This window comes from Lycorma delicatula, chromosome 4 (genome assembly GCF_047948215.1).
Source record: "Lycorma delicatula isolate Av1 chromosome 4, ASM4794821v1, whole genome shotgun sequence".
In the NCBI taxonomy this organism is placed as follows: domain Eukaryota; kingdom Metazoa; phylum Arthropoda; class Insecta; order Hemiptera; family Fulgoridae; genus Lycorma; species Lycorma delicatula.
The window spans coordinates 12667506-12692651 of record NC_134458.1 but is presented as its reverse complement, the minus strand read 5'-3'; the positions used below and the strand labels follow the sequence as shown (position 1 = coordinate 12692651).

Sequence of the window (25146 nt, the reverse complement as noted above, 5' to 3'; positions counted from 1 at the left end):
CCAACAGCTGCAATATATCGTCTGAAACCCAAGGTTTTCTACCAGTTCTCTTTATTCCGCCTAAGTTTGCTTCTGCTGATTTAAGAATTTCCTTTTTAACATTCTCCCATTCTTCTTCTACATTTTCTACCATATCTTTTTTACTCAGACCTCTTGCGATGTCCTCCTCAAAAATCTTCTTTACCTCCTCTTCCTCAAGCTTCTCTAAATTCCACCGATTCATCTGACAACTTTTCTTCAGGTTTTTAAACCCCAATCTACATTTCATTATCACCAAATTATGGTCGCTATCAATGTCTGCTCCAGGGTAAGTTTTGCAGTCAACGAGTTGATTTCTAAATCTTTGCTTAACCATGATATAATCTATCTGATACCTTCCAGTATCGCCTGGCTTTTTCCAAGTGTATATTCTTCTATTATGATTTTTAAATTGGGTGTTGGCAATTACTAAATTATACTTCGTGCAAAACTCTATAAGTCGGTCCCCTCTTTCATTCCTTTTGCCCAGCCCGTATTCACCCACTATATTTCCTTCCTTGCCTTTTCCAATGCTTGCATTCCAATCTCCAACTATTATTAAATTTTCATCTCCCTTTACGTGTTTAATTGCTTCATCAATCTCTTCGTATACACACTCTACCTCATCATCATCATGGGCGCTTGTAGGCATATAAACGTTAACAATCGTTGTCGGTTTAGGTTTTGATTTTATCCTTATTACAATGATTCTATCGCTATGCGTTTTGAAATACTCCACTCTCCTCCCTATCTTCTTGTTCATCACGAAACCTACTCCTGCCTGCCCATTATTTGACGCTGAGTTAATTACTCTAAAATCACCTGACCAAAAGTCGCCTTCCTCTTCCCACCGAACCTCACTAATTCCTACTATATCCACATTCACCCTATCCATTTCCCTTTTTAAATTTTCTAGCCTACCAACCTTTTTTAAGCTTCTAACATTCCACGCTCCGACTCGTAGAATGTTATTTTTTAATTTTCTGGTGACCCCTTCCTTAGTAGTCCCCACCCGGAGATCCGAACGGGGGACTATTTTACCTCCGGATTATTTTACCAAGGAAGGCGCCTCCATTGTTGCTATGTGAAAATGCAGAGAGCCACATTTTCTTGGAAAAAAAGCAGCTGTAGTTTTCCATTGCTTTCAGCTGCGCAGTACTCAGAGGACTGAGTGATGTTGATACGGCCGTTTAAGTCATTGTGACTCACGCCCGTAACAACTACTGAAAGAGCTGCTGCCCTCTTTCAGGAATCATTCCTTAGTCTGGCTCTCAACAGATACCTCTCCGATATGGTTGCACCTTCGGTCCAGCTACTCTGTATCCCTGAGCACTCAAGCCCCCTCACCAACGGCAAGGTCTCATGATTCATAGAGGAGGGTATGTATGTAAATGAATAAATATATATATATGTACACACACACACATGGTGCTTATATGTACATGTTGTTGGTGTTAAGAACGACCGATCTTGTAAATCTGGCTTCATTAGTAAAGAAAATATCATTAAAAAAATTCAGATTAGTACATTTTCGGATAAGCCATTGACATAGCTAAACACGGCGAGTATAACTCAAGGTAAAATAGCTTGTACTTTCTGATAGTGATAGGCATGGAGTTGCTGGTCATGCAAAACCATTCAAACTGTTGCATTACTTACACTGAACTCAAAGGCCAGCTCTCAAGTACTTTTTTTGGGATGTTGGATATTTCATCTAACACATCCTCCTTGAATTCGGGAGTATATATCAAATATGGTCATTGTGATTTAGCAGTGAATGAATGTTTTTCACTAAGCAAACTATGAATAGATAAAAACAGTGTGTGAAAAGGTAATACTGGATTAAGAAAGTGTTCCTGATACAGCTGTCAAACCTCAAGAGTGTTGCAACGTGTGAGACCATACAATAAATGCACATCAGCCGTTTCTCAATTGGTATATAATGTGATTCACATTACCTGCCATGGTGAATAAGATAATGGTAAAAAAAAAATTAATTAACTTGTATATCGCAGATCAATGCATTCACTTGTTCAATAGCTAAAGACAAGCTGGATATTATTTTTTATTTACATTTACAACAATGACTTGTTAATTCCAACGTCTGTTTTAATGCAAACTATTTTTCAATATTAATATTATTTATTATTATAATATTTTCATGATTTCAATATTTTATTTTACTGTAATATTTACAACATTATTAAATTATTATAATTTATTACATGGTAACATTAAAAAAATTATTCCAGTTGAGATTGTGTTGAGTTATTTAATTTTATTCGAGAGGAAATGAAAACTGGTTTTTTAATCTAGAGTGCCTCACTTTGAGAATTTTTGCCATAACTTTGTTATTTATAAATGAATTTGAATAAATATGGTGTCAATTTCTTTGTCATTAAACACTTAACATTTTTTATGATAACATAACATTTAAATAAACCCCCAGCAGTTGCAAAGATATTAACAATTAAAAGTTTTACATGGTCACCATTTTGCAATGGATTGAGAGATCAGGTTCAATATTTCTATACAAGTAAATCTCAAGGTACCTTAGCACTATACACAATTTCAGCTCAATACCATTCCTGAGAAATAAATTTTTATGTTAAAAATACAAAGTGGCAGATAGCTGGTAAACTAAGCATTTCTGAACATATGTCGATTTAAAGGTTTTCCTCTATTTCGATGTGGGGAATCATCTTCTGAATTCTTGAAAGGATTTTTACAAACACTCTATATATATATATATATATATATATGTATATATATATATATGAGGGTTATTTTTTTTTTCAAGGTCCGATCGGTTGCAAAATAAGTACCCATGCAAAAATTGGATGAACCTTTGCACATATGTTGCACAGCGCCTCTAGTATGGCCTTCAATCACGCCGCATCACTTTGTTTAGTTCAGAACATGCAGCTAGCACATAAACATGTCTACAACAATAGCATCTCCCACCAAGTGTGAAGTGCATGCAGTAATTCGATTTCTTCAGGCTGAGGGGTGTAATGCAGCTGAAATTCACCATTGTGAGTGAGAGACTTCAGTACTGCAAACTGTGTGTGAGATGGGTTCCCAAGATGCTGTCCGACCATCACAAAACAATGAGAATGGACGCCTCCCTAATGTTTCTCCAGCGCTACCACAATGAAGGAGAAGATTTTTTGAACAAAATTGTCAGGGGACGAGACATGGGTCCATTTTGAAACTGAAGAAATAAAAGAACAATCCAAAACAGTGGATGCATTCTCATTCTCCCAGTACACCAAAGAAGTTCAAGCGAACCTTCTCCAACAGAAAGTGTATGACTACTGTCTGGGACCGGAATGGAGTTCTCTTGGTGGGAATTCATGGAACATGGCACGACCATCACTGCAGCCTCATACTGCATGACTCTTCAACGTCTACGACGGGCAATTCAGAATAAGCAGAGAGGAATGTTGTCATCAGGCATTGTCTTTCTCCATGACAATGCTCAGCCGCACACTGCAGCTGTAACAAAGAAGCTCCTGCAGCGTTTTCATTGGGAAGTGTTTGATCACCCACCATACAGCCCAGACTTGGCTCCATCTGATTTTCACCTCTTTGCTCACATGAAACGCTGGCTAGGAAGACAACATTTTGGTACAGACATCGAGCTGCAGACCAGCGTAGAAACATGGCTGAAAACACAGGCAGCTCCGTTCTATGACGAGGGTATTGGAAGGTTGGTACCATGCTACAACAAATGTCTAAATCGGAGTGGCGACTATGTAGAGAAATAGCTTAACTATGTAAGTACTTGTTAAAAATAAAAAATTTTTTATTTTCACTGCGGTTTTAATTTTGTGACTGATTGGACCTTGAAAAAAAAATAACTCTCGTATACATAGATGTACATGACTGAAAAAAACTAATACAACAGGACCATTACTATGGTTTTGTTTACAAATAAATTAACATCAATTGTTAATTTACTGAAAAACTAATAACTTTTAGGAAGCAGAATATCAATAAATGGCAACATCATATACATACAAATTAATTAAGCAGTAAGGAAGGGCAAGATACAAGTATCTGAACATTGTACACACCTGAAGTTGAGCCATTTCATCAACAACAACATATATTCTTGGATTAATAGCTTTCATATCAAGAAGAGGATGATCTTGAATTTCAGCAAGAAACTTTTCAGCTCTTTCAGATATAGATTGCCTTTTAAAATCCCAATTATGTAGTACTCTTGCAGGTATTATCCATTCTTCTAATGGACAACCGTAGCACTCTTTACAATAATACTCCCCCGTAAAACCACAAACACTAGGAAAAGAAAAAAGAAATAGCTTCTTCACAAACAAAATAGTGATGAATATAAATAGATATGATAAAAAGTGATGAAAAACATTAATTAATAGAAATTTTCTAAAATAATATTCCTGAATAGTTCACAAATTAGTATAAAACAATTTTTATTTAGTGACAAGATTAAATAGATTTGAGTACATTTCATTATTTATTAACGGACTTACTTAGTGGTGCAGAGGAAGAAACAGATTTAGCTATTTCAGGTACAAAATTCCAATAGTGGATTGTTTTCAGCAATGAGATTGGTACAAAACTGCCAGTCAGTGACAGCAAAATTCTCTTCTCTTGGTGCTGAAGTTGTAATATTTGATCATCAGGATTTAAAAATTCCATATTTTTTATGTTTTGTAACAAATTTCATTACATTACATTCCTGATAGCTTTTAAGTGCAACTCTTTATTTGTTGTAATATAAACAAATAGTGCTATAATTTAGTAAAGCTTAGAAAAAAATATGGGTCAAAAAGAGAAAAATGCTTTTTATGTATTATAATACAAGTACTGTTTACTTACACATGTGTGAATGTAGAGAATGACAAGAGAGAGGGAATCATTTATTTTATGTGCATTCTAGAATGTTTGTCACTCTTCCTGCTGGTAAACATGCATGCTTGCATTATTTCACTCAACACTAGCATATGAAATATTTTTAGTAATACACATATTTTGTGAAAGTAGTTCACTACTTCTAGAATAAACAAAAAATAGTTTTTAAGTCTTATGAAAATTGTTGTGATTACTGAAATTTTATCTTATGCACGTTTTAAATTTAAATTTATCCTGTAAAATTGGAGTTTATAGATATATTACAACATAAATTAAGCATTGAAGATGCCAGTTCATAATGAAAATATAGGAGACAAATCATAAAGAAGAAATTGAAAATATAAATAAACTACTATTAAACTATGAATAATCTAAACTATAATAATAAATAATAATCAGTAAATCTCGAACACCTATCAACCTTCTTTTTATTCATATTATGAGATTTGGAAGTAAAAATAATCAGAAATACCTGTCAGTCTTTATGTTTATACTTTTGTTTATACTTTATGTTTATACAGAGTGAGTAACATAAAACCAAACCCATAATGAACCTGGTGACTGTTGCGGAGCCAGGGGGTAAACTGGGTAGCATAGTTAAAAACACCCTGGAATTCTGGGCAAGAAAGTATAAAAGGAAGGTTACTATGTTTCACACAGGTGACCCGACCGAGGAACGGCGTGAGAGGCAGACCGAGACTGTGGTCCTACGGCAGACGGGCAAGTCGTATGCAGAGCTACTACGCCAAGTGAAGGTAACAGTGGGAGAGGAACTGGCTCCTAACATACTCTCAGTTCGTAAAGGCAGGGGCGAGGATGTCGAGGTACGGGTGCGGGTGGGGACCAACTCTGCCCAATCCCTACGAGAGAAAATGGCACAGAAGGCGCCAGAGGTGAAGATTGGTGGGAAAGGGCGGTTGGACAGAAAAGAGGTTGTCCACATTAGAGACCTCGACGCTGTAGTGACTAAGGAGGAGGTGATGGCGGCGGTACAACGCGCGCTGGAGGGAAAGACGTCTGCTAGGATCACGTCGGTCCGCCAAGCATATGGACAAACACAGAACGCCACTGTGGTGCTGCCGTTGGAAGAGGTGAAGAGGCTTACGTCCACCTGGAGGCTCCTTGTAGGGTGGCAATCGTGTCGAGCGGAGATACGAAGACCAGATGTTAACTGCTTTCGCTGTTGGGAGACGGGCCATTTTTCGGCACACTGCACGAGTCCCGATAGGAGACCCTGTTGTTACAACTACGGGGTGACGGGGCACAAGAGGGCAGAGTGCCGGGAACCCACCAAATGCGTGGGTTGTGAAGTGATTGGGCATAGACTGGGTAGCAGGGACTGTAAACACGTTCGGAAATGAAGTGTTTACAGCTTAACGTAAACAGAGGCGTGGCTGCCCATGACTTGGCATGGGCGGCAGCGCTGGTTGGGGGATACGACCTACCTGCTGGTCGTGGAACCTAATCAGCGGCTGGTTAACTCAGGCCACTGGTATGTTGACCAGGATGGCGATGCTGCTATACGGAATGTCACCAGCAGGTTTGCAGTCACGAAGGTAGTTAGAGGTAGAGGGTTCATGGCTGTAGACATTCATCAACTCACGGTGATCAATGGGTACATCTCTCCCAACAGCGGAATGGATCGACATGAAGAATTCATCGGAGACCTGGAGGAATGCATACGGAGGGCTGGGTTCCCGGTACTGTTGACCAGGTACTTCAACTCCGAATGCACTGAACTCGGAGGGTGCCGGTCCACGCGGAGAGGCTACACTCTAGCTACAATGCTGGGGGCCGCAGGACTGGTGGTCATGAACACGCCTAGGGTGCCTACATACGACGCAAGGGGTGATGCATCGGTGTTGGATCTGACAGCGGCCTCGGATAGGGTGGCAAGAAGGATAGTGGGCTGGCAGGTAGTAGAAGATGATTTTGCTAGCGACCACAAAGCCATAATATTTGAAATACAAGGAGGCAGAAGGAGTCTAGCGGAACAGGACCCTATCTGGAGGCCGTTGGAACAGCAGGCCGCGACGGTAGCGGATAGGATGGTGGCAGAGGTGCCCCGTAGGCGTGTTCACACCCCCGAGGAATTCATGGCCATCCTACAGGGGGAATGTGTGAAACAGCGGCCACAGCCTGGGAGACGCGTAAAGAATGTTTATTGGTGGAACAGGGACATTGCGAGACTGCGTGGTGAAGCCAAAACAGCAAGGCGGAGGATGCAGCGCGCACGACAAAGGGACTCTGAGTGCCTACAGGAGGAAACGGAGGTGTTCCACGCGGCACGAAGAAGCCTTTGTAGAGTCATTAAGGCTGCCAAGCAAGAGACGTGGCCACACCTCGTGGAAGACCTGGAGCAAGATCCGTGGAGCAGGGCCTACCAGATCGTCACCAAGAAGTTTGGTAGGCACCTGACCCCATTGACAAGGGAACAGTCTCTCACAGCGATAACGGAGCTCTTCCACGTCGAGGAGGAGGAATGGGAACCGATAGCTGGTGATCAACAAAGGCACTTCACTGTAGGAGAACTACAGTGAGCGTCCAAGAAGATGAGCCTGCGGAAGAGCCCGAGCCCAGATAACATCCCTGCGTCCATCGTGAAGGTGGTGGTGGATAGGCACCCGTGGACGGTGTTAGACATGTTCAATGGGGCATTGTCCACGGGGAGTTTTCCCGGCTGTTGGAAGGAGGCCAGGTTGGTCCTCCTCCCGAAACCGGGAGCCGAAGAAACCAGGAAATACCGGCCGATCTGCCTCATCAACACGATGGGAAAGCTGTATGAGAGACTGATCGCTGAAAGACTGCGGTCGGAGATTGAGGCGGGCGGAGGTCTTTCCCCAGACCAGTACGGCTTCGTTCGAAGCCGGGGAAGATCGACCGTCGACGCCGTCCGACGTGTGCTAGAGTGGGCCAGAGTCCAGTCGGCAGGCACGTGGCGACGAAGGAAGATCCCATTGATCATTCTCCTACACATCAGGAATGGATTTAACACCGTGCCATGGGGACTCATCATGGGAATACTCCGGAAGAGAGGGATCAGCGGCTACTTGCTCGCCGTAATAAATGACTACCTGCATGAGAGATCTCTGCGGGTACGCACAGAGAAAGGAGAAGATGACTTCAATATGTTTGGAGGCGTTCCGCAGGGGTCGGTGCTTGGGCCACTTCTTTGGAACATCGCTTACGACGGCCTTCTGCGGGAAGAACTCCCGGAAGGATGCCAGTCGGTCGCGTACGCAGATGACCTCGCGCTGATGGTGTCGGGACGGACGGAGGAGGAGGTAGAAGATAAGGCAAACTTGGCAGTGGCAGTCGTCAGCAGATGGCTGGGGGAGAGAGGACTACGACTGGCACCGCACAAGACGGTGACTGTCTTGATCACCGGCAGAAGAAGACTGAGGGGAATGTCCTTCATGGTGGACGACGTACGGGTCCACACGTCCGGTTGCGCTAAGTACCTGGGCATGTGGATTGACAAGAATGGACTGTCTAACACCCACCTCAGAGAGGTCACGAAGAGGGCCGAGCAGATACAAGACTCTCTACAAAAACTAATGGGCAACAAGAGCGGACCACGGGCTGATCCTTTCAGTGGTTTCCTCCGTCTTGCTGTACGCGGTCCCGGCCTGGAAAGACGCACTTTCGAGAAAGAAGAACGTACGGATGCTAGCCTCCCTTGCCAGAAGAGCGGCGACACGCATAACATCGGCGTATCACACCGTATCAGGATGCACAGTGGCAGTCATTGCAGGGGTGCCTCCCATCTAGCTGCGGGCCACGCAGCTGGTCTCCACATACGAAGGAACGCCGAAGGCGGAAGCCCAGAAACAGCTGATGGTCAACTGGCAGGAGATGTGGAGAACGGCTGATTCTGCTGCGGTTACGTTATGGATTCTGTTTTATGTTGCTCACCCTGTATTATGATATCTGAATCCAGCCAAAAAAGAAAATCTAATTTTTTTTCCTCAATAAGTATTTAAGCGTGAGCTGTAAAACATGCTAATTTGGAGCATTAGTAGCTAAGGTACATGTGTTTTTTTTTTGTAATCTTATTAATCATGTCAGTTGTTGTACAGCAATCACTGTATTATTCTAACAGGTGCTTGATGGATTTTTAGTTTTTGCATAATGACAAAATGCATTGAATAATGTTACAGTATTAGGTTCTACCGTAAGCTTGAAGATATCCAAAGTAAAACGATTTGTAAGATTATAAACAAGCTTTTGGAAACAAAGCTCTGGAGGGTTGCACAAATTAAACAATTGAGATAACTATTTTCAAAACGGGCAGACTTCAGTTTTGAACAACTAGTGTAACTGTAGGCTGTCAACAAGCTGAAATCCAAACATCATTAACAATATGTGGTCTGATAATGAAAAATCATTGGCTGAATGTCCAAGAAACCACAAAGCTATTGGGATTAATGAAGGTTCCTTACATGTGATTTGGGTATGCGTAGAATGGCCAAAACATTTGCATGAAGCTGTTTTCACTTGAACACAAAGACATTCATTTTGACATTGCACAGGACATGCCTAGGGTGTGCCAACAGTGATCCTAACTTTCTCAAGACAGTGATGAATCTTTGGTGTATTATAACTCAGAAACCTCAGTCATCACGTAAAAGTCACTATCATCCCCAAGGCCAAAGAAAGGAGACAAGTGAAGTTAATGCTGTTCTTTTAAATAAATAAATAGATACATGTGTACTACAGAGTTTTTTCATTTAAAAGTCATACGCATCTTTCTTTTTTAAAGATGCAACCATACCATGTTAGTGATATAAAATTTTATACAGAACAACTGTTAATCGTTTTTTGTTAAACTGATTTTCATAAAAAAGTAATAAGTGATCCATGAAGGCAGAAATAAGGATAAACCACTTTTAGTTCCAATAAATAATGTGCATGAAATTTCTTGAAATAATAAGTTGCTTTTTAATAATATACATTTAAACATAATTACCGAACATTCTCCATATTAATTCCAATAGGATTTTTGCAATATGCACAACTATAATTCTGAGCATCAAGCCCTTGTTCTCTGGCTAGATTGGTTAAATACTGGATTAAATTGTTGTATTCCTAAAAAATAAATAATAATAACAAATTTAAAAATTAGTAAACTATATTTATGCTATATGTATAAATTACTTTGGATATTTTATTTTTGAGTTTAAATACATGTTAATTATCAGTTCTATATAAGATTAGCTATCACAAATTGTTAAGAGAAGTTTAATACAGAACCTACACAAGCTGGTGATGATTTTGAACACAGTTAAACTTCACTTAATAACATTGTAGATATATAAAAACCCTTGTAGTAAAAATAACCCTTCAAATTACAATAAAAAATCTACGATGACAAAATTAATAAAATGCATTTTTTACTATCAGTTAATGTTAAGACTGTGAACTTGAAATCATGGAATTTGATCTTATACACTAAAAAAGGACAACTTGCACTTTTTTTGTGTATACAACATTCTGAAATAAGTATGGAACTGATTGTTTTGGCTTATGTTGAAAAATAAAAACCTTACATATTTAATTGTAACACACAACACTATTAAACCTTTAATTACAAATAATTGAGCTGGTAGTAACACAGGCCGTAGAAAGACGTGTTGTGTCTTTAAACTTATATCAGACTGTGTTATTCAGCTGGTGACTAGACTTCACACAACAATCACTTACTCCACTGCTCGACTAATTGGAAAACCCTCAACATACTCCCCCTCCTGTTGATCGGTGATCAATAAAAAAAATAATACAAAACTTAAGAATCTACGGGTAACAAAATTATTTTTGAAATAACTCTTTTAATAATGTTTTGTCCAATCTTAATTGAAACTACCCTAGTTAGCCCATCACTACCAGGAAAAGTCTTTTCAATTAGTCCTAAATGCCAATGAAGGGGAGGCAGATTATCATCCTTCACTAATACTGTCATGCCAGGATGCAGGTTCGGCTGAGATGACTTCCATTCCTTTCATTGCTGTAGATTGTTGAGATAGTCATTTGACCACCTGGACCATATATGCTGACGCATCTGCTGCAAATGTTGCCATCTTGTGAGATGGTTGACTGAAAGATCTGACAGATTGGGCTCAGGGAAACTAACTATTGGACTACCAATCAGGAAGTGGCCAGGAGTGAGATAGGATGGTTCATCTGGATTATCTGTCAGAATGCACATAGGTCTAGAATTTAAAATAGCTTCTATCTGGGTTAGCAATGTATTAAACTCTTTAGATGTTAGGCTGGCTTTTCCAACTACTCTTTTTAATGATATTTCATAGACTTAACACCAGCTTTCCACAGCCCTCCAAAGTGGGGTGAATAAGGAAGAATAAAATGCCAAGAAAAATTTGAAGAAGCAGAAAAATTGCCGATATCTGTAACAAAATTCTGTGACAAAAATAATTTCCTTAGTTCTTTCAGATCTCTTTGGGCTCCAACAAAGTTCGTGCCATTATCGCTGCAAAGATTTAAAATATTTCCTTTTCTTGAAATAAATCGGCGAAGAGCCGCAATAAATGCTTGCAAAGTTAAATCACTCGCTACTTCTAAATGGATTGCCCTTGCTGTTAGATAAATAAATAATGCTACATAAAATTTTGTAGACGATTTACTTCTTACTGAACCACTTTTGATGACAAATGGTCCTGCATAATCAACTTCAGTATTTATAAAAGGACGACCAATTTGTACTCTTTCTTTCGGGAGTTGTTCCATTAACTGATTGGTTGCTGATGTCTTCATGCGGAAACAAATGATACATTGATGAATTATTTTCTTAATGAGTTGCTTAGCTTTTGGTATCCAAAAAGTTACCCTAGTGAAGCTAGTAAAACCTGAGAGCCTCCATGCAATAACCTTAGGTGTTCATGACGTATTAATATTACTGTAAAATGATGATTTGAAGGTAGAATAATTTGATGTTTCTGATTAAATTCAGTATCTGTATAATGTAAACGTCCTCCAATTCTTAATATTTTATTACTGTCAACAAATGGATGTAAAGATAATATTGAATTTTTCTTGGAAATTGCTCAATTTTCTTGAAGTGATTTGATTTCTGGATCGTAAACTGCATTTTGAATGATAAAAATACAAGAATTGAGTGCTTCATAAATTTCTATAGTTCTTAGAACTCTGTTTTGTTTATCAGCGTGTTTACTATTGTAAATAAATCTCTTGCAGTATGAAAAAACTCTTAATAATTTTGACAAGGTTGAAAATTTTGTAAAAGTTTCATCAAGACTAGTTGTCATATTAACTAAATTGGTAACAGGACGTTCTTCTGTATATTTTTCAATTCAATCTCTTGGTTATGAGGCCATGAAATTGAATCCTTCATCAGCCAATCAGGTCCATGCCACCACATGCTTTGAATAAGATTGTTGACTGGCATTCCACGAGATATAAAATGTGCAGGATTGTCTTTGGTTGGAACGTGACACCATCTTGCATTTTTTGTCATTTCCTGTATTTGAGCTACTCGGTTAGCAACAAATGTCTTCCATCTTGTAGCAGGAGACAATATCCATGCTAGGCAAATTGTTGAATCAGTCCATAACAAAATTTTGCCAAGCTTGGTGTACAGAATTGGAACAGTCTTTTCTAATAATTTTGCAAGTAATAGCAGTCCACATAACTCAAGTCGGAGTAAACTCAGTTTTAACTGATGCAAATCTAGATTTTGAACAAAGCAACCAAATTAAAATCTTCCCTGATTTATCAACTGAACAGATATATAAACATGCATCGTATGCTTATTGTGAGGTGTCACAAAACCCGTGTATCTGTATGTTTTTGTGATTATTTGTCTTGGTATAACTATTTATTTTACAGCTGAAAGTTGTTGTACTACATTATTCCACTTAACTAAAAGTGGCGATGGAAGTGTATCATCCCAATTTATTCCAGAAAGCCATAATTGTAAAAATATTTTATAAGAAATAATGACAGGAGTAATGAGTCCTAATGGATCAAAAATTGATGCTACTTCTCTTTTTGTAACTGGTTTTAAAGGGTTGACTTCATTATGTGCAATTTTAAATGTGTCTGACATGGGTAACCAAACAAGCCCTAGTGTCTTGTTTAACTGTAGAGGTGAATTGTGTTCCATGAGACCAGGTGTTAACGATTCAAGAATTTGTGGGCAATTAGACGACCACTTTTGTAGTTGAAACCCAGCAGAGATGAGTATACATTTCTTCAAACACCTTGTAGCTAAGAAAGGAGCGGAGGTGGTGCTATAAGTTACAGTAGTAAGCTCGTAGTTCTGAATCGAGTCTGTAGGTTTCTCTCTCCACAAAATTTGTTGATATTTGCAATTGTCCGGATGAACTCTAACCTGATGGTACATCTTGGCTGTCAGCCGTAAAACCAATTCGATGTGTTCTACATCTAAGCATTATGGAATATAAATCTTGTTGAACTGTAGCTCCAACGATTAACGTGTCATTCAGTGATCTTCCAGAAGTTGTTTTAGCCGATCTGTTGAAAACCACTCTAAATTTGGTCATGCTACTACTTTCCCTCATTACAGCATGGCATGGAAGAGAGTACTGATGTTAATCATTTGTGTTTAAGTCTACAGGCTTCATGTGACCAAGCAACTTGTATTCATCAATAAATTCACAATACTGTCGATGATAGCTGGGATTTCTTTGAAATCTTTTCTCTAGTTGTAGCCTCATGAAATGAGTCTCCTAATTGTGGATGTTGTGATTTGAAAAAAAGCCTGACAAGGAAGTGACCACTGTCATCTCTCACTGTTGTTTTCAAGAAATATTTCTCAGTCATCTTGTTCCTTTGTCGTCTGAACCATAGTAATTTCTTCTAGCTCCCAGAATTTTGTTAATTTTTGCTTAAGATCATCTTTGGTTTGAGTAAAATATCTTTTTGTAGGAGTCACACCTTCTTCAGTTGATGGAGTCCTTCTAGACAAGATCCAGCCTAAGCCGGTTTCAAAAAGCACAGGATGATTTCCAGGTCTACTCATTTTATTGCTTCTTAAAATGCTAAGATACATTTCAGCTCCAATAAAATATCTATACATGCCGATTTAAAGAAATATGGATCTGCCAATTGAAGATCTTCAGGTAGATTCCAATTGTCTGGTTGCAGCAGGGTAGCTGGCATGTCATTTGTAATTTTTGGTAAAATTGAACAAGAAATATTTGTCTTAAAACTACTATAATTTGAAAACAATTCTATCTTAACACTACATTTTGTATCAGTAGATGAATTATCGCTTCCAACAACAGGGATAGGATTACTGATTTTTCTCAAATTAAGTCTTTGAAAACAGCTATCAGTTATAAAATTTGATTGACTAGCCGAATCAAGAACACGGCAGGTCTTAAAATTGCCATATCAATCTCTAACTTTCACTAAAGCGGTTGACAAAGTACATGTTGTCATACTTTAAATTTCATGGTGCAATAAGCCGTAGAGCTTTCTTTAATTTCACTATCACTTTTTGCAATTACAGATCCTTACTGTAACTAGTACCAGAATTGTTAGGAAGTGAATTCTGTTTGCTGGCACTAGTAGTCATAGGAAATTCAGTAGAACCTTTGTGTATTAGAGTATGATGCTTATGTTTGCATATTCTGCAGCCACTAGAACAGTTCTTCAATATGTGACTTGTTCTCAAACAATTAAAGCACAAAGATTTGTCTTTAATGAATTTAGTTTTCTTCTCAATATTTAAATTACTAAATTTCAGGATGGTGTAAATCATGCTTTTCTTCGACTTGCCACAGGTGCGTTTAGATCGAGCCACATTGCAAGCTTACTTGTAGACAGTGGCGAGCCATCACTTTGGGATAGACAAGACCAGCTTTTGTTATCTTATTTTGCCTGTCTCAAAGGACAGCCAAACCACCCAGCTTTTGACCCAGTTCTTAAGAATCCTAATTTAAGGAAGTATGAGGACCGTCCACGTTGTACTGCGCCTGTGGGTGTCCGTACACGACGTCTGCTGCAGCATATAAATGTTGACACTTCCTCGTTATTTCCATCATGTCCATGCTCGAATCCTCCGTGGAGAATAAACCTTGTACATTTTACATTTGACCTCACAACATACGATAAACGATCAACACCACCTACTGTTTTCAGGCAGATGTTTCAGTTTATTCTCACAAAGTCGAACCCAGACGCGGTGATATACACTGATGGGTCGAAACATGACGGTAACATTGGTTGTGCTTTTGTTATCAATGAAAAGACTTATATGTTTGGCCTACCCGGTGTTACGAGTGTGTTCACCGCAGAACTACTCGCTGTGGATAGGGCTCTAAGTATCGTTAGCCCTAAATATAGGAGCATTCTTATTTGCAGTGACTCGTACAGTGCTCTCCAGGCGTTGGAAAACTTTTATTCCAAACATCCTGTCGTCATTGACATTTATGATAAAATCGCTGAGTTAGATAAGCGCAACAGAGAGGTAGGTTTTTGCTGGATTCCTAGCCACGTTGGGATTCTAGGTAACGAAAGAGCAGATTCTGCTGCCAAAGAAGCGTGTATTCAACCTCCTTTCACCACCCGAGTTACTACCTTTGATTTTATCAATCATATAAAACAATCACTGAGAGCAAGGTGGCAAAGTGACTGGGCGACTACAGTCTATAATAAACTCCGACAGATTAAAGAATCAGTGTTGCCATGGGGCTCCTCTTGCAGAAAATCTCGTCGTGAGGAAGTTGTCCTCTGCCGGTTACGGTTAGGACATACGAGAATCACACACGAATACCTAATGTCAGGAGAAGCCCCACCCCTATGCACACGATGCAACTACTGCATGACTGTGCACCACATTCTTGTGGACTGCATATGTTATGTGGCGTTGCGTCGTCAGTTTAATATACCCAGAAACATCCGTGATATCTTGTGCAATAATAACGGGATTTTGGACCGGATGTTTCTCTTTTTGCATAGTACCAGGTTACTGCAAAGAATTTAATATTATCATATATGTTTTTCTGTAAGAAGAGTTTTTTTAATAATTTTAACCTTTACTTTGAATTTTTTTTTTGGTTTTTAATTTAATTTTACTATGTATTTAATTTTACTATCCTTGGAGGGGATTTTTGCACAACTCATCGGAATTAGGTAAGTTTTATATAGTTTCTTTATTCGATTATTTTAACTTTCATATTTTATCAACTTCATCTGTGGTATTAGTTTTGAGTTTTATTTTGCCTTCTTGGCTTGTTTTAATAAATTTTTATTATATGATTAATATTATGTTTACACCTTATATAGTTTATTATTTTGGAGTTATTTTACCCTTTTATTAATAAAATTCTGGGCAATGATAACGCCCAGGCGTTTTTCGCCCACAAACAACAAAAAAGAAAGAAAACTAAATTTCAGACATTTATAAATTGAATGCTGTTCACTGCATAATTCACAATTTTTGGATCCTGTTACTACAAATGAGCTGGATTGATGTGCTGCCCATTTCGGTTTTGAGCCATCATCATTTGATTTAATCTTATTAATACTAATACTAGAGTTGCTAACTAATAAGAAGACTTGGCATTTTTTCTCTAAAAATTCAAAAAAATTCTTTTTTATTATAAATTTCAAAATATTTTACCTTGACATTTATGATGCACATAAGTCTGAAAAATCTTTTGTAAATTTTATTAAAATTATATACGAAAATAAGTCACTTTACACAGCACAGCACACCACATTCACAGTTTATGTTTAAATTTAACTAAAGACACTGAACATGTGTTTAACAATGTAATAAATAAAATTAAAAAAAAAACTCATAGTAACCTACCACTGCTATAGACAAGCCCTAGCAATGGATATTAATTAAGATCCGGCCCAGAGGACCGATGTTTCGGCTTACGTTGCGAAATAAAAACCTGATATATTTAATTGTAAACTATTTATTTATAACACACAACACTCTTAAACCTTTAATTATAGACAATTGAGCTGGTAGTAACAGAGGCCATAGAAAGGCGTGTTGTCTCTTTAAACTTATATTGGACAGTGTTATTCAGCTGGCGACTAGACTTCACACAACAATCACTTCCTCCACTGCCCAACTAATTGGGAAGACCTTCAACACTGATTTTCATGTTATTTGAATGATTTAATAACAATCTGCATTTCATTTTACATTTTTTTTTTTTACTAATATATTTACTTCATCTCTACATCTTAAATATGTATTTTATAAATTTTAAATTTTTTCCTCCCTCAAAAATGTTTACTCTACCACTTCCTTCTCAGACCAAATTAATTAATTATAGATATCTTAATTTATGGTCAACCAACCTAATTCTTTTTGCAAATTCCTCCTTCACAATTTTATTTTTTCCAGTTCATCTTAAAAATCTTCATTTTAAACTTCATCAACCCACCTTACTTTCAAAATTCTTCCCTAATATTACATTTCAGAAGTCGTCATTGTTTATCTTCAGAGCTTTTGTATCAGAAAACGTTATAACTCAATTATAAATATTTTTAGGTTTTTCTAAATCGTAAATGTACAATTTATACCAGCAAACTTCTTTTTTGGCATACAAACTCACCTTGGATGTACTAGTCAGCTTTTGACTTCCTTATAATCTTCCTTATTCCATCATATGTTGTTTAGAATTTTAAATTAAGTTTTTTATTATACAAAAATTTCAAACCAAAAAGTGCGTTAAAAAGATTCAAATAATTTATATTTTTAAACTCTGGTTGGCTCCCCCACCCCCCAATATTGCCTCTAAAGTTTTTTTTATTTTTTAGTTTTTTTTTTGTGTAGCTTGCACTATTACTATGCCTAGGAAAATGTAAAAATAATTTGGTTAAAAAAGATGAAATAAATAAAAGGATAGCTTCTCCTGATTGTTGGGGAAGGGGGAATTTTGGGGTAAAATTTCCTTTTAAATGGTAAGATAAGCATGCACTGTAATATATGCATGCACTAGCTAATATAAAGTGGGATTACATTTGAAAAATTTTGAAAAAATTGACCCCAAAAACTATACCCCACCCCTTGAGATATTGACCCAAAATTTTACCAACAAAATCCCCCCTTTTTTTAGTATCTCTGGGTCACGAAACGCTGAGAAATTAAAAAAACTCATATCACTTCTTTTTTTTTACTGATTACATACTTTCCTTTTGGCAGCATAGTTTGAGAGTATTAGTTCTCAAAGTGGACAATAACACCCCCTTGTGAACACTAGAGGTCTTCTGACCCACAGAAAATTGGGGGCATTCAGGCGGTTTAGGAAGGCGATGGCTGATTAAAAAAAAGGCAAAAATGATGTTTTCCTGATATTTCAAACTAAAATTAAATACCTACTACAATAGTACAAAAATTTAAAGAGACACTTATATTTTATGATAAAAATATGATTGTATTCAAGCTATTTTAACTTTGCAACCACAAAACTTAGAGACAAAAAAATTAAAGCTTGAATACTCTACTTTTTGAAAGCATACTTCAGATTTCAAAAATCATCAAATTAAAAAAAAAAATCAGTGAGAAGAAAAGTTTTAAAAATTTGAAAGTTTATCTTTGTGTTTTATTGAGTGCATTGGGGAAACGTTTTATTAGAAAACTGCATTAAAATCATTTAAAAGCTTAAGACTTTAGTTTTAATTTCTTTTTTATATGTCTCTATGATTTTTCTGAACCGAAATATTCCACATTAAACAGAAAAGGCCACTTTTGTCTTTAATGCTGCATATCTCCCGATCTAACCATCTCATTGATACAAATTAATATGGAAATGAAAAGGTTTTGATCTAGCTTTAATGACAAATTGTGAAATCTTTAATGCAGCATTGCAGTTTTTGACTTTTGTTCATTTTGTGCCTAGGTATTGAAATCTTTAAAGATTGGGACTGCGACATGTATCACCCGCTCTCAGCTTAACCTAATATATTTAAAACAATAATTGTAACTGCTGTTTCTTAAGACCGCATCTTAAAAACAGCAATTGCAATTATTATTTTTAACAGATGGTAAGTTGAAAAATTTTGGGGGTGCTAGAAAAGTTTTGATTCTCAATGTGGGCAGTGGGCATAAAAGTTTGAGAATCAATACTCTAGAGCTATGAGGCCAGGAAAGTAAAACTAGTGTGGTGCAGTGTGCTGTTGTCATGGGGCTAATAATCATAGCAGTTGATCCTGGTTAAATCTATTGTAATTAGGATATCAATTAGAGCAGATGAATAGAGTTGATTTGTTTTGACTGTTACAAAGTATTGCATACTTCAGTCAACCATAGCACTAAATGGTGGATAAAACTGCCTCAATCTGAATAACATTTATTAACAATTGTGCAAAATGGGGTAATGTATATATATATATATATATATATAATAAAATACAACTTTTTTTTAAGAGAAATTTAGAACATAGGTAAGATTTATTTTAAAGATATATATAGAGTAATTCATGAAGAATGTAATAAACTTTCTGGAAAATTCTTTGGAGAAAATACAGAAAGTTCATATAAACTTCGAATATGCTTCATTAGAAAGTATTGGCTGGCTAAAGATTTCACCCTGATTTCTGCGCCTTCGGTAAAATTACACCAGACTGTAACTCTTGGGACCCAAATTAAGGGGTAAATTAGTGTATAACAAATCAGACCTGAAAAAAAAATAGGTCCCAGAATTGCACTTTTTGGTAGTTTTTGAGAAATCCGGTAAACAAATGGTTGAGGTTGAAAAACACTATTTTATGTTTGGTGTAAAATAACTTTGTTACATGGATAATAAATAGATAAAATTTTTAAACAAAACTTGTAGAGAATTAGATTCTGTTAAAAATAATATCAATATATATTTTGATAAAGAACGACATTAGAATCATGTGGCCAATAAAATCATATAACAAATAGAAACTAGATAATCTGGAGAAATTTCAAAATTGCATATGTAGTCTACATCATACTATATGCTAATAATATTTCCCAGAATTCTTTAAAAAAAAAAACACATAATAATTTAATAAAAAAAAAGACTTACTATAGAAAAACTCACTTACTGGAATATTACTACGCAAAGATGTACTCACTGGTACAACTTCAAAATCACAACCAGAAAATGTAGATGAAATCATCTGTAAAACACAAGAAAAACTTAAATGAATTAAAAATTAAAAATAAATAAAATTACAAGTATTAATATAAAACTGAAGATTTGATAAAAATCAGGTTCTTAGATTTCAGTCTTGCTTTGTATGGGGATTGTGAGGAAATTTTCATAACTAACAAGTAACTAATAAATTTCTTAACAAGATCTTTTATTTTACTTCAACATATCTACTCACTTTCCTATGTAGTCCCCCAAAACATTTAGACACTACCATGATGTATAACCTTATCGTACTCATTAACTAGTAGTCCATTAAGAAATATAGCAACTGCTTCTTCTTTTTTCAGTTCTTTGCCACTTAATAAGCATACTCCTTTGAATAATTCCTTCAATTTTGTGAAAAGGTGGAAATAATTAGGGGCTAAATCCAAGCTATAGGATAAATGGTCAAAACCTTCCTATTTGACTTGCGCTCAAGGAGGCTGAGTTTTGTTTCAGATTGGTCATTTTGCCAAAAATAATCATGAAGATTCTGTCCCTTCCAGCATTAAATTTTTTACACCAAACATAATGTGTGTTCATCTGCAAAATCACCATGACCTCCTTACCTATTATGAATCTCACAAAGCCACTTTTTTCTTTTTTAATTAAAAATCAAATAACAGCCCTCACTTCACACACAATGTGATTTTCAATTTTATCATTCAATTTTAAAAGCCACCAAAGCAATACAAATTTTTTTTCAACTATGAATATGACAAAACATGCTAGTAATGATGATTGAACTTGAATTGGTCTGGATGATTGACCAAAACAGAAGAGATGAATACTACTTGTAGTATTACTAATAATAACTTACTAATTCACTAATGCAGGAAAAGATATTTAATGTTAAAAAATACAGGATCATATATTCTTATTAAACTTACATATTTTCAAATTATAAGTTTATTACAATTTATAACTAAATCTATTTATTTATTTTTGTGCATAACAGAAACATATTTACTATATATAAATATGCAGTCTGTGTTCTGTAACACCTTTAACATTTGTGTTAAAAGAAAGTTTTTCCATAAGTTGAATGATGGGACATTTCACATACACAACCAGCAGAACTTGAATAATTGTCACCGAGTGTTCCTGCTGTGTGTATGTGTGCGCGCGTGCAATATCAATATACATTGTTGCCGAATGGATTCAATAGCACATGGCAGTTTAAAACTTTGTTGTGGTAGCCCTGAAAACGGCTGTGTGAGTTTTCTGGAGTAATGGTCTTGAAAAGGATATTTGTGCATTTTGTGAGGTAGCCCTGAGAAGGGCTGTTGGGTCCGGAGAGGCAACGAATTGAAAATTCACTCTTTTATAGGCATCTGCGAGTGGTGGGAGAGGTACACAGTCAGCTGGCTTGGTGGGGAATGTGGCTTGCGCCGGCACGTACATATACTGCACTCATATGCCGACATCTGAGCTGCTAGTTGCCTTCGTCAATATGAAGCTCAGTATGTATGTGATAACTCCCCCCCCACAACCATCAAGGCGGGCACATATAGATCCAGTTCTAATGAATCTCACTGCTGTAATTCAGCAGCCAGAACATGGTCTACAGATTTGAGCCTAGAGACGTGTAACTTTAGCCGGGTGCCTTTCCAGTCGATTTTGTAAACTTGCACTGTACGTTGAAGGACAGCATACGAGCCTTCCAATGGAGCCTCGAATCCTGCGTATCAACGATCCTGAGCAGGGCCAGTGTGCTGTCTAACCAACACTTGATCGCAGACCTAAAATGTTGGTTGCTCTTCTCTGTTGTCTACAAACTTCTTTTGACAGTAGACCTCCTGGTGTGATGCTGCCTTCTACTCTTTTTCCTCACTGGGTTGAGACGGTTCCTCTGCTTTTGGGTGCTGCCAGTCCCCGGGTCTCTTTAACTGTCTCCCAATGAGCAGTTCACTTGGTATCGTGCCGGTCACAGCATTAGCCCCATTTCTTAATACAAACATAAGTCGCGGCATACTCTTATCCCAGGTTAGATGTTGGACATCCTGCTCAAGAGTTATCCTCAGTGTCTTCTTCACCTCCTCATTACAACATCCTGTGGGATTCGTCCATGGATGGTATACAGGTGTATGTAGTCCAGTGAGCAATGTGTCATTGGCAACATAACTTCTTCCACTTCCGGCTTGTGAGTGCAGTCCTGTTATCTGTCAGGAGGGCTGCAGGATACCCCCAGTGGCAAAACACTTCCTTCTCCAAACAGCTGAAGATTGTGTTCGTGTCAACTCAAGGAATGGGTCTAGTCTCTATCCAGCAGGAAAACAGGTCAGTCGCCACTACTAGGAACCTGTTGCCTTGTTCCATTTCTAGATATGGACCCATAATTCAATCGCCACATGCTTCCAACAAGTTGTAGACCTCCAAGATCGCTGATTGTCTGGTGGAGGGTTTGGTCCTCGTTTGTAGCAGGCGCATGTGCAGCAATCCCAGATGTACTGTCGAATGTCCTTCGTAAGGGCCTGCCAATTGTAGTATTGGCAGATTGTCTGCCAGGTCTCTTCTGCTCCGGGGTGACCAGTTTCTGGAGCGTTGTGGTAGTGTCGAATGACAGCCGAGCAGTTGCCAGGCTGCTCACTCCCACTGATCAGAGTCCTGCCCTAGTGCTACGTACTGCTGTCCATACAATGCTGTTTTCGTCCACTCTAAAGTGAGTGCCTGAGGCCAAATTTGGATCCTGGTGTAATTGCTAGAACTCTGGATCATTTTCTTGTGCCTCCCGCCCCTGTTGAAACAGAGAAGTGGGAACAACTTCTTGCAGTTGGGATGCAACTGCTCCAATCTCTTCTTGGCCACATTCACTTGGATGTAGTCTATCTTCATCTCGTAATACTGCAATATTTTTCTTCTTCTGCTGGTTCTCTTGACAACAGGGTAGTTCATTCTCCCAGCCAGGACAGTGCTATAATGTAAACTTGAAACTCTGAACCAATAAGACCCAGCGAGCATATTTTTTTCTGCCCGGTGGCCTGCCATAGTCATGTCAAGGCCTTGTTGTCCATTCTGAGGATGAAAGTTCAGTCTTCGAGGTATGTCCGATAGCATTTGATTGCCCACACCAGGGCAAGGCATTCAAGCTCATTGGAATGATATCTCTTTTCTGTCTCCAAGAGCTCCATGCTGGCATACAAGATGAGTCTTTGCTCCCTGTTTTTGGCTTGCTGGTAAAGCAAGGCTTCCAATCCTTGCTGGCTGGCATCGGTTTGCAAGACTGTAAGAAGCTCTGAATCCATCCGAGATAACCTCAACAGTTGGCTAAAGGCCTGCTGAACAGCTTCAAATGCTTGCTATGCAGTGCCTGTCCATTTCCAGTGTTTCCTATGTAGCAGGTCAGTCAATGGTGCGGAAAGCTCTGAGAATGTTGGGATATATTCTTGCAGCCAGTAACAGGTGCAGAGGAATTTCTGCATTCTTTTCTTGATCCGGTAATCTTGTGTTTGATGATGGCAAGTAGGTGTTACTGCTGCAGAATATTGCCTGTAGATGTGATCTCATGGCTCAAAATGACACCTCGTCTTGGTCAAATTGGCATTTCTCCATAGAACAGTCAGGTGGTGATATTGTAGGCGTTCCAGCAGCATGTCTAGGTGGCGTAAGTGTTCTTCCCAGCTACTGCTGCAAACAATGATGTCATCCAGGTAGACCAGGCAGCATTGGCGGAAGAGGCTAGTGAGAAAGTTCTACAGTTAGATGCTGGAATGTGCTAAGTGCATTTTTCAAGTCCAACGGCATGACTCGAAACTGCTATTGGCCGCCATCTGGAACTGAAAAGGCTGTAAACCGTTTGGCCAATAGCTACTTTTAAGGTTGACTGTCGAGAAGATGGGCACTTCCCAAGTCTTTAATAGTCTCTTAGATTAGTGGCAGTGGTGAATCCACATCTTACGTGAAGTCATTCAGGCACCAGAATTCTAAACAAAAACGTGGTGAAGAGTACTTCTTCTTAATAATGACCACCGGAGAGTTATACAGTGATGTTGAGGGCTCTATCACCTCCTGCCTCAGCATCTCTTCCACTTGTTCTCTTAAAATCCATTTCTTTTCTTTGCTGTACCGGTACATTGGTAAATGAAATGGCTGGCTTCCTTCCCGAAGTCGGATCTCATGTACTGCTGACCAAGCTGGCTGCAAGGGAGTGTTATAAAATACTCTCTGGTGCTGCTTCAACACCGTCTCCAATCTTGTCTTTTCCTGAGGGGGTGCTGTACTTTTCACAGCTGACCATTCCAATTTCAATGCTGCAGGTTTGGGTTGATCGTGCCAAAAAACGGTTTTGCGGGTTTCCTTGCCCAGATGAAGGCAGTGACGATTGTAGTCCAACACAGCTAGTTGCTTCTTTAGCCAGTCGTGTCCTAAGATGATTTCTTCCCGAAGCCCCAGGACTAGCAGAAGAGCTGTGGGAATTTTTGTGCCACTGCAGTGAAGCTCTATTTGCACCACTCCTCTATTATGGCAGGAAGTAGAATTCAATGCCAGATCTATCTTGATGTTTGTGTTGGAATTGGCTTCACAACTGTAGTCCAACACAGCTTGTTGCTGCTTGCAGTGAAAGTCGAATCTGAGGTCTGAGCTGCTCCAACAGTATTGGTAGGAAGGCAACTTCACTACCGGAAGCTAGTCAGTAAATGAGTTTCCTCTTCTGCAACAGAAAAAGCTGCGCTGATTCATCGGGGCCCTTGGGTTCGTTCTGATCTCTTCATTCGTTCTGTTTAAATGGATGATGGTCTATATTGTAATGGTCCAGAATTGATAATAAAAAGAAAAAAAATTTATATTGTAATAGTTTACATTTAAAGTTTAAATATTGTTTCTTATTGAAGCATATTACTTTTGATTTATTAATTTTACTCTTTAAAAATTGAAGATGTTTATGCTGCAATTTTTAAATAATTTAAAATTAGAATATGCATTATACCATTTAACCCTGAAGTAAAGAAAAATTGAATTTCTACACATGAGGAGTAAAAAGGAAATAAAGAATGGGGTTACATGTACTGTATATGTAACACCACATTACAAGGGAGTACATGTAATACTAAAAACTTTTCTAAGTAGTTGACCTTTAATCAGTATATCCATCAACTCCTTT

At 38.0% G+C, this 25146-nt stretch overlaps 1 protein-coding gene across 2 annotated transcripts in view; it reads right to left on the bottom strand.

The window, feature by feature from the left end:
* Positions 1-25146, bottom strand: part of Plekhm1 (Pleckstrin homology and RUN domain containing M1) — a 57482-nt gene that overhangs the window by 26263 nt on the left and 6073 nt on the right. For both annotated transcript variants that reach the window (XM_075362336.1, XM_075362337.1), the window contains exons 3-5: positions 19957-20031; positions 9884-10002; positions 4098-4323 (exon numbers count right to left, since the gene is read on the bottom strand). In XM_075362336.1, the coding sequence (XP_075218451.1) occupies positions 4098-4323; positions 9884-10002; positions 19957-20031 (420 nt within the window). The remainder of the gene's footprint in view (positions 1-4097; positions 4324-9883; positions 10003-19956; positions 20032-25146) is intronic.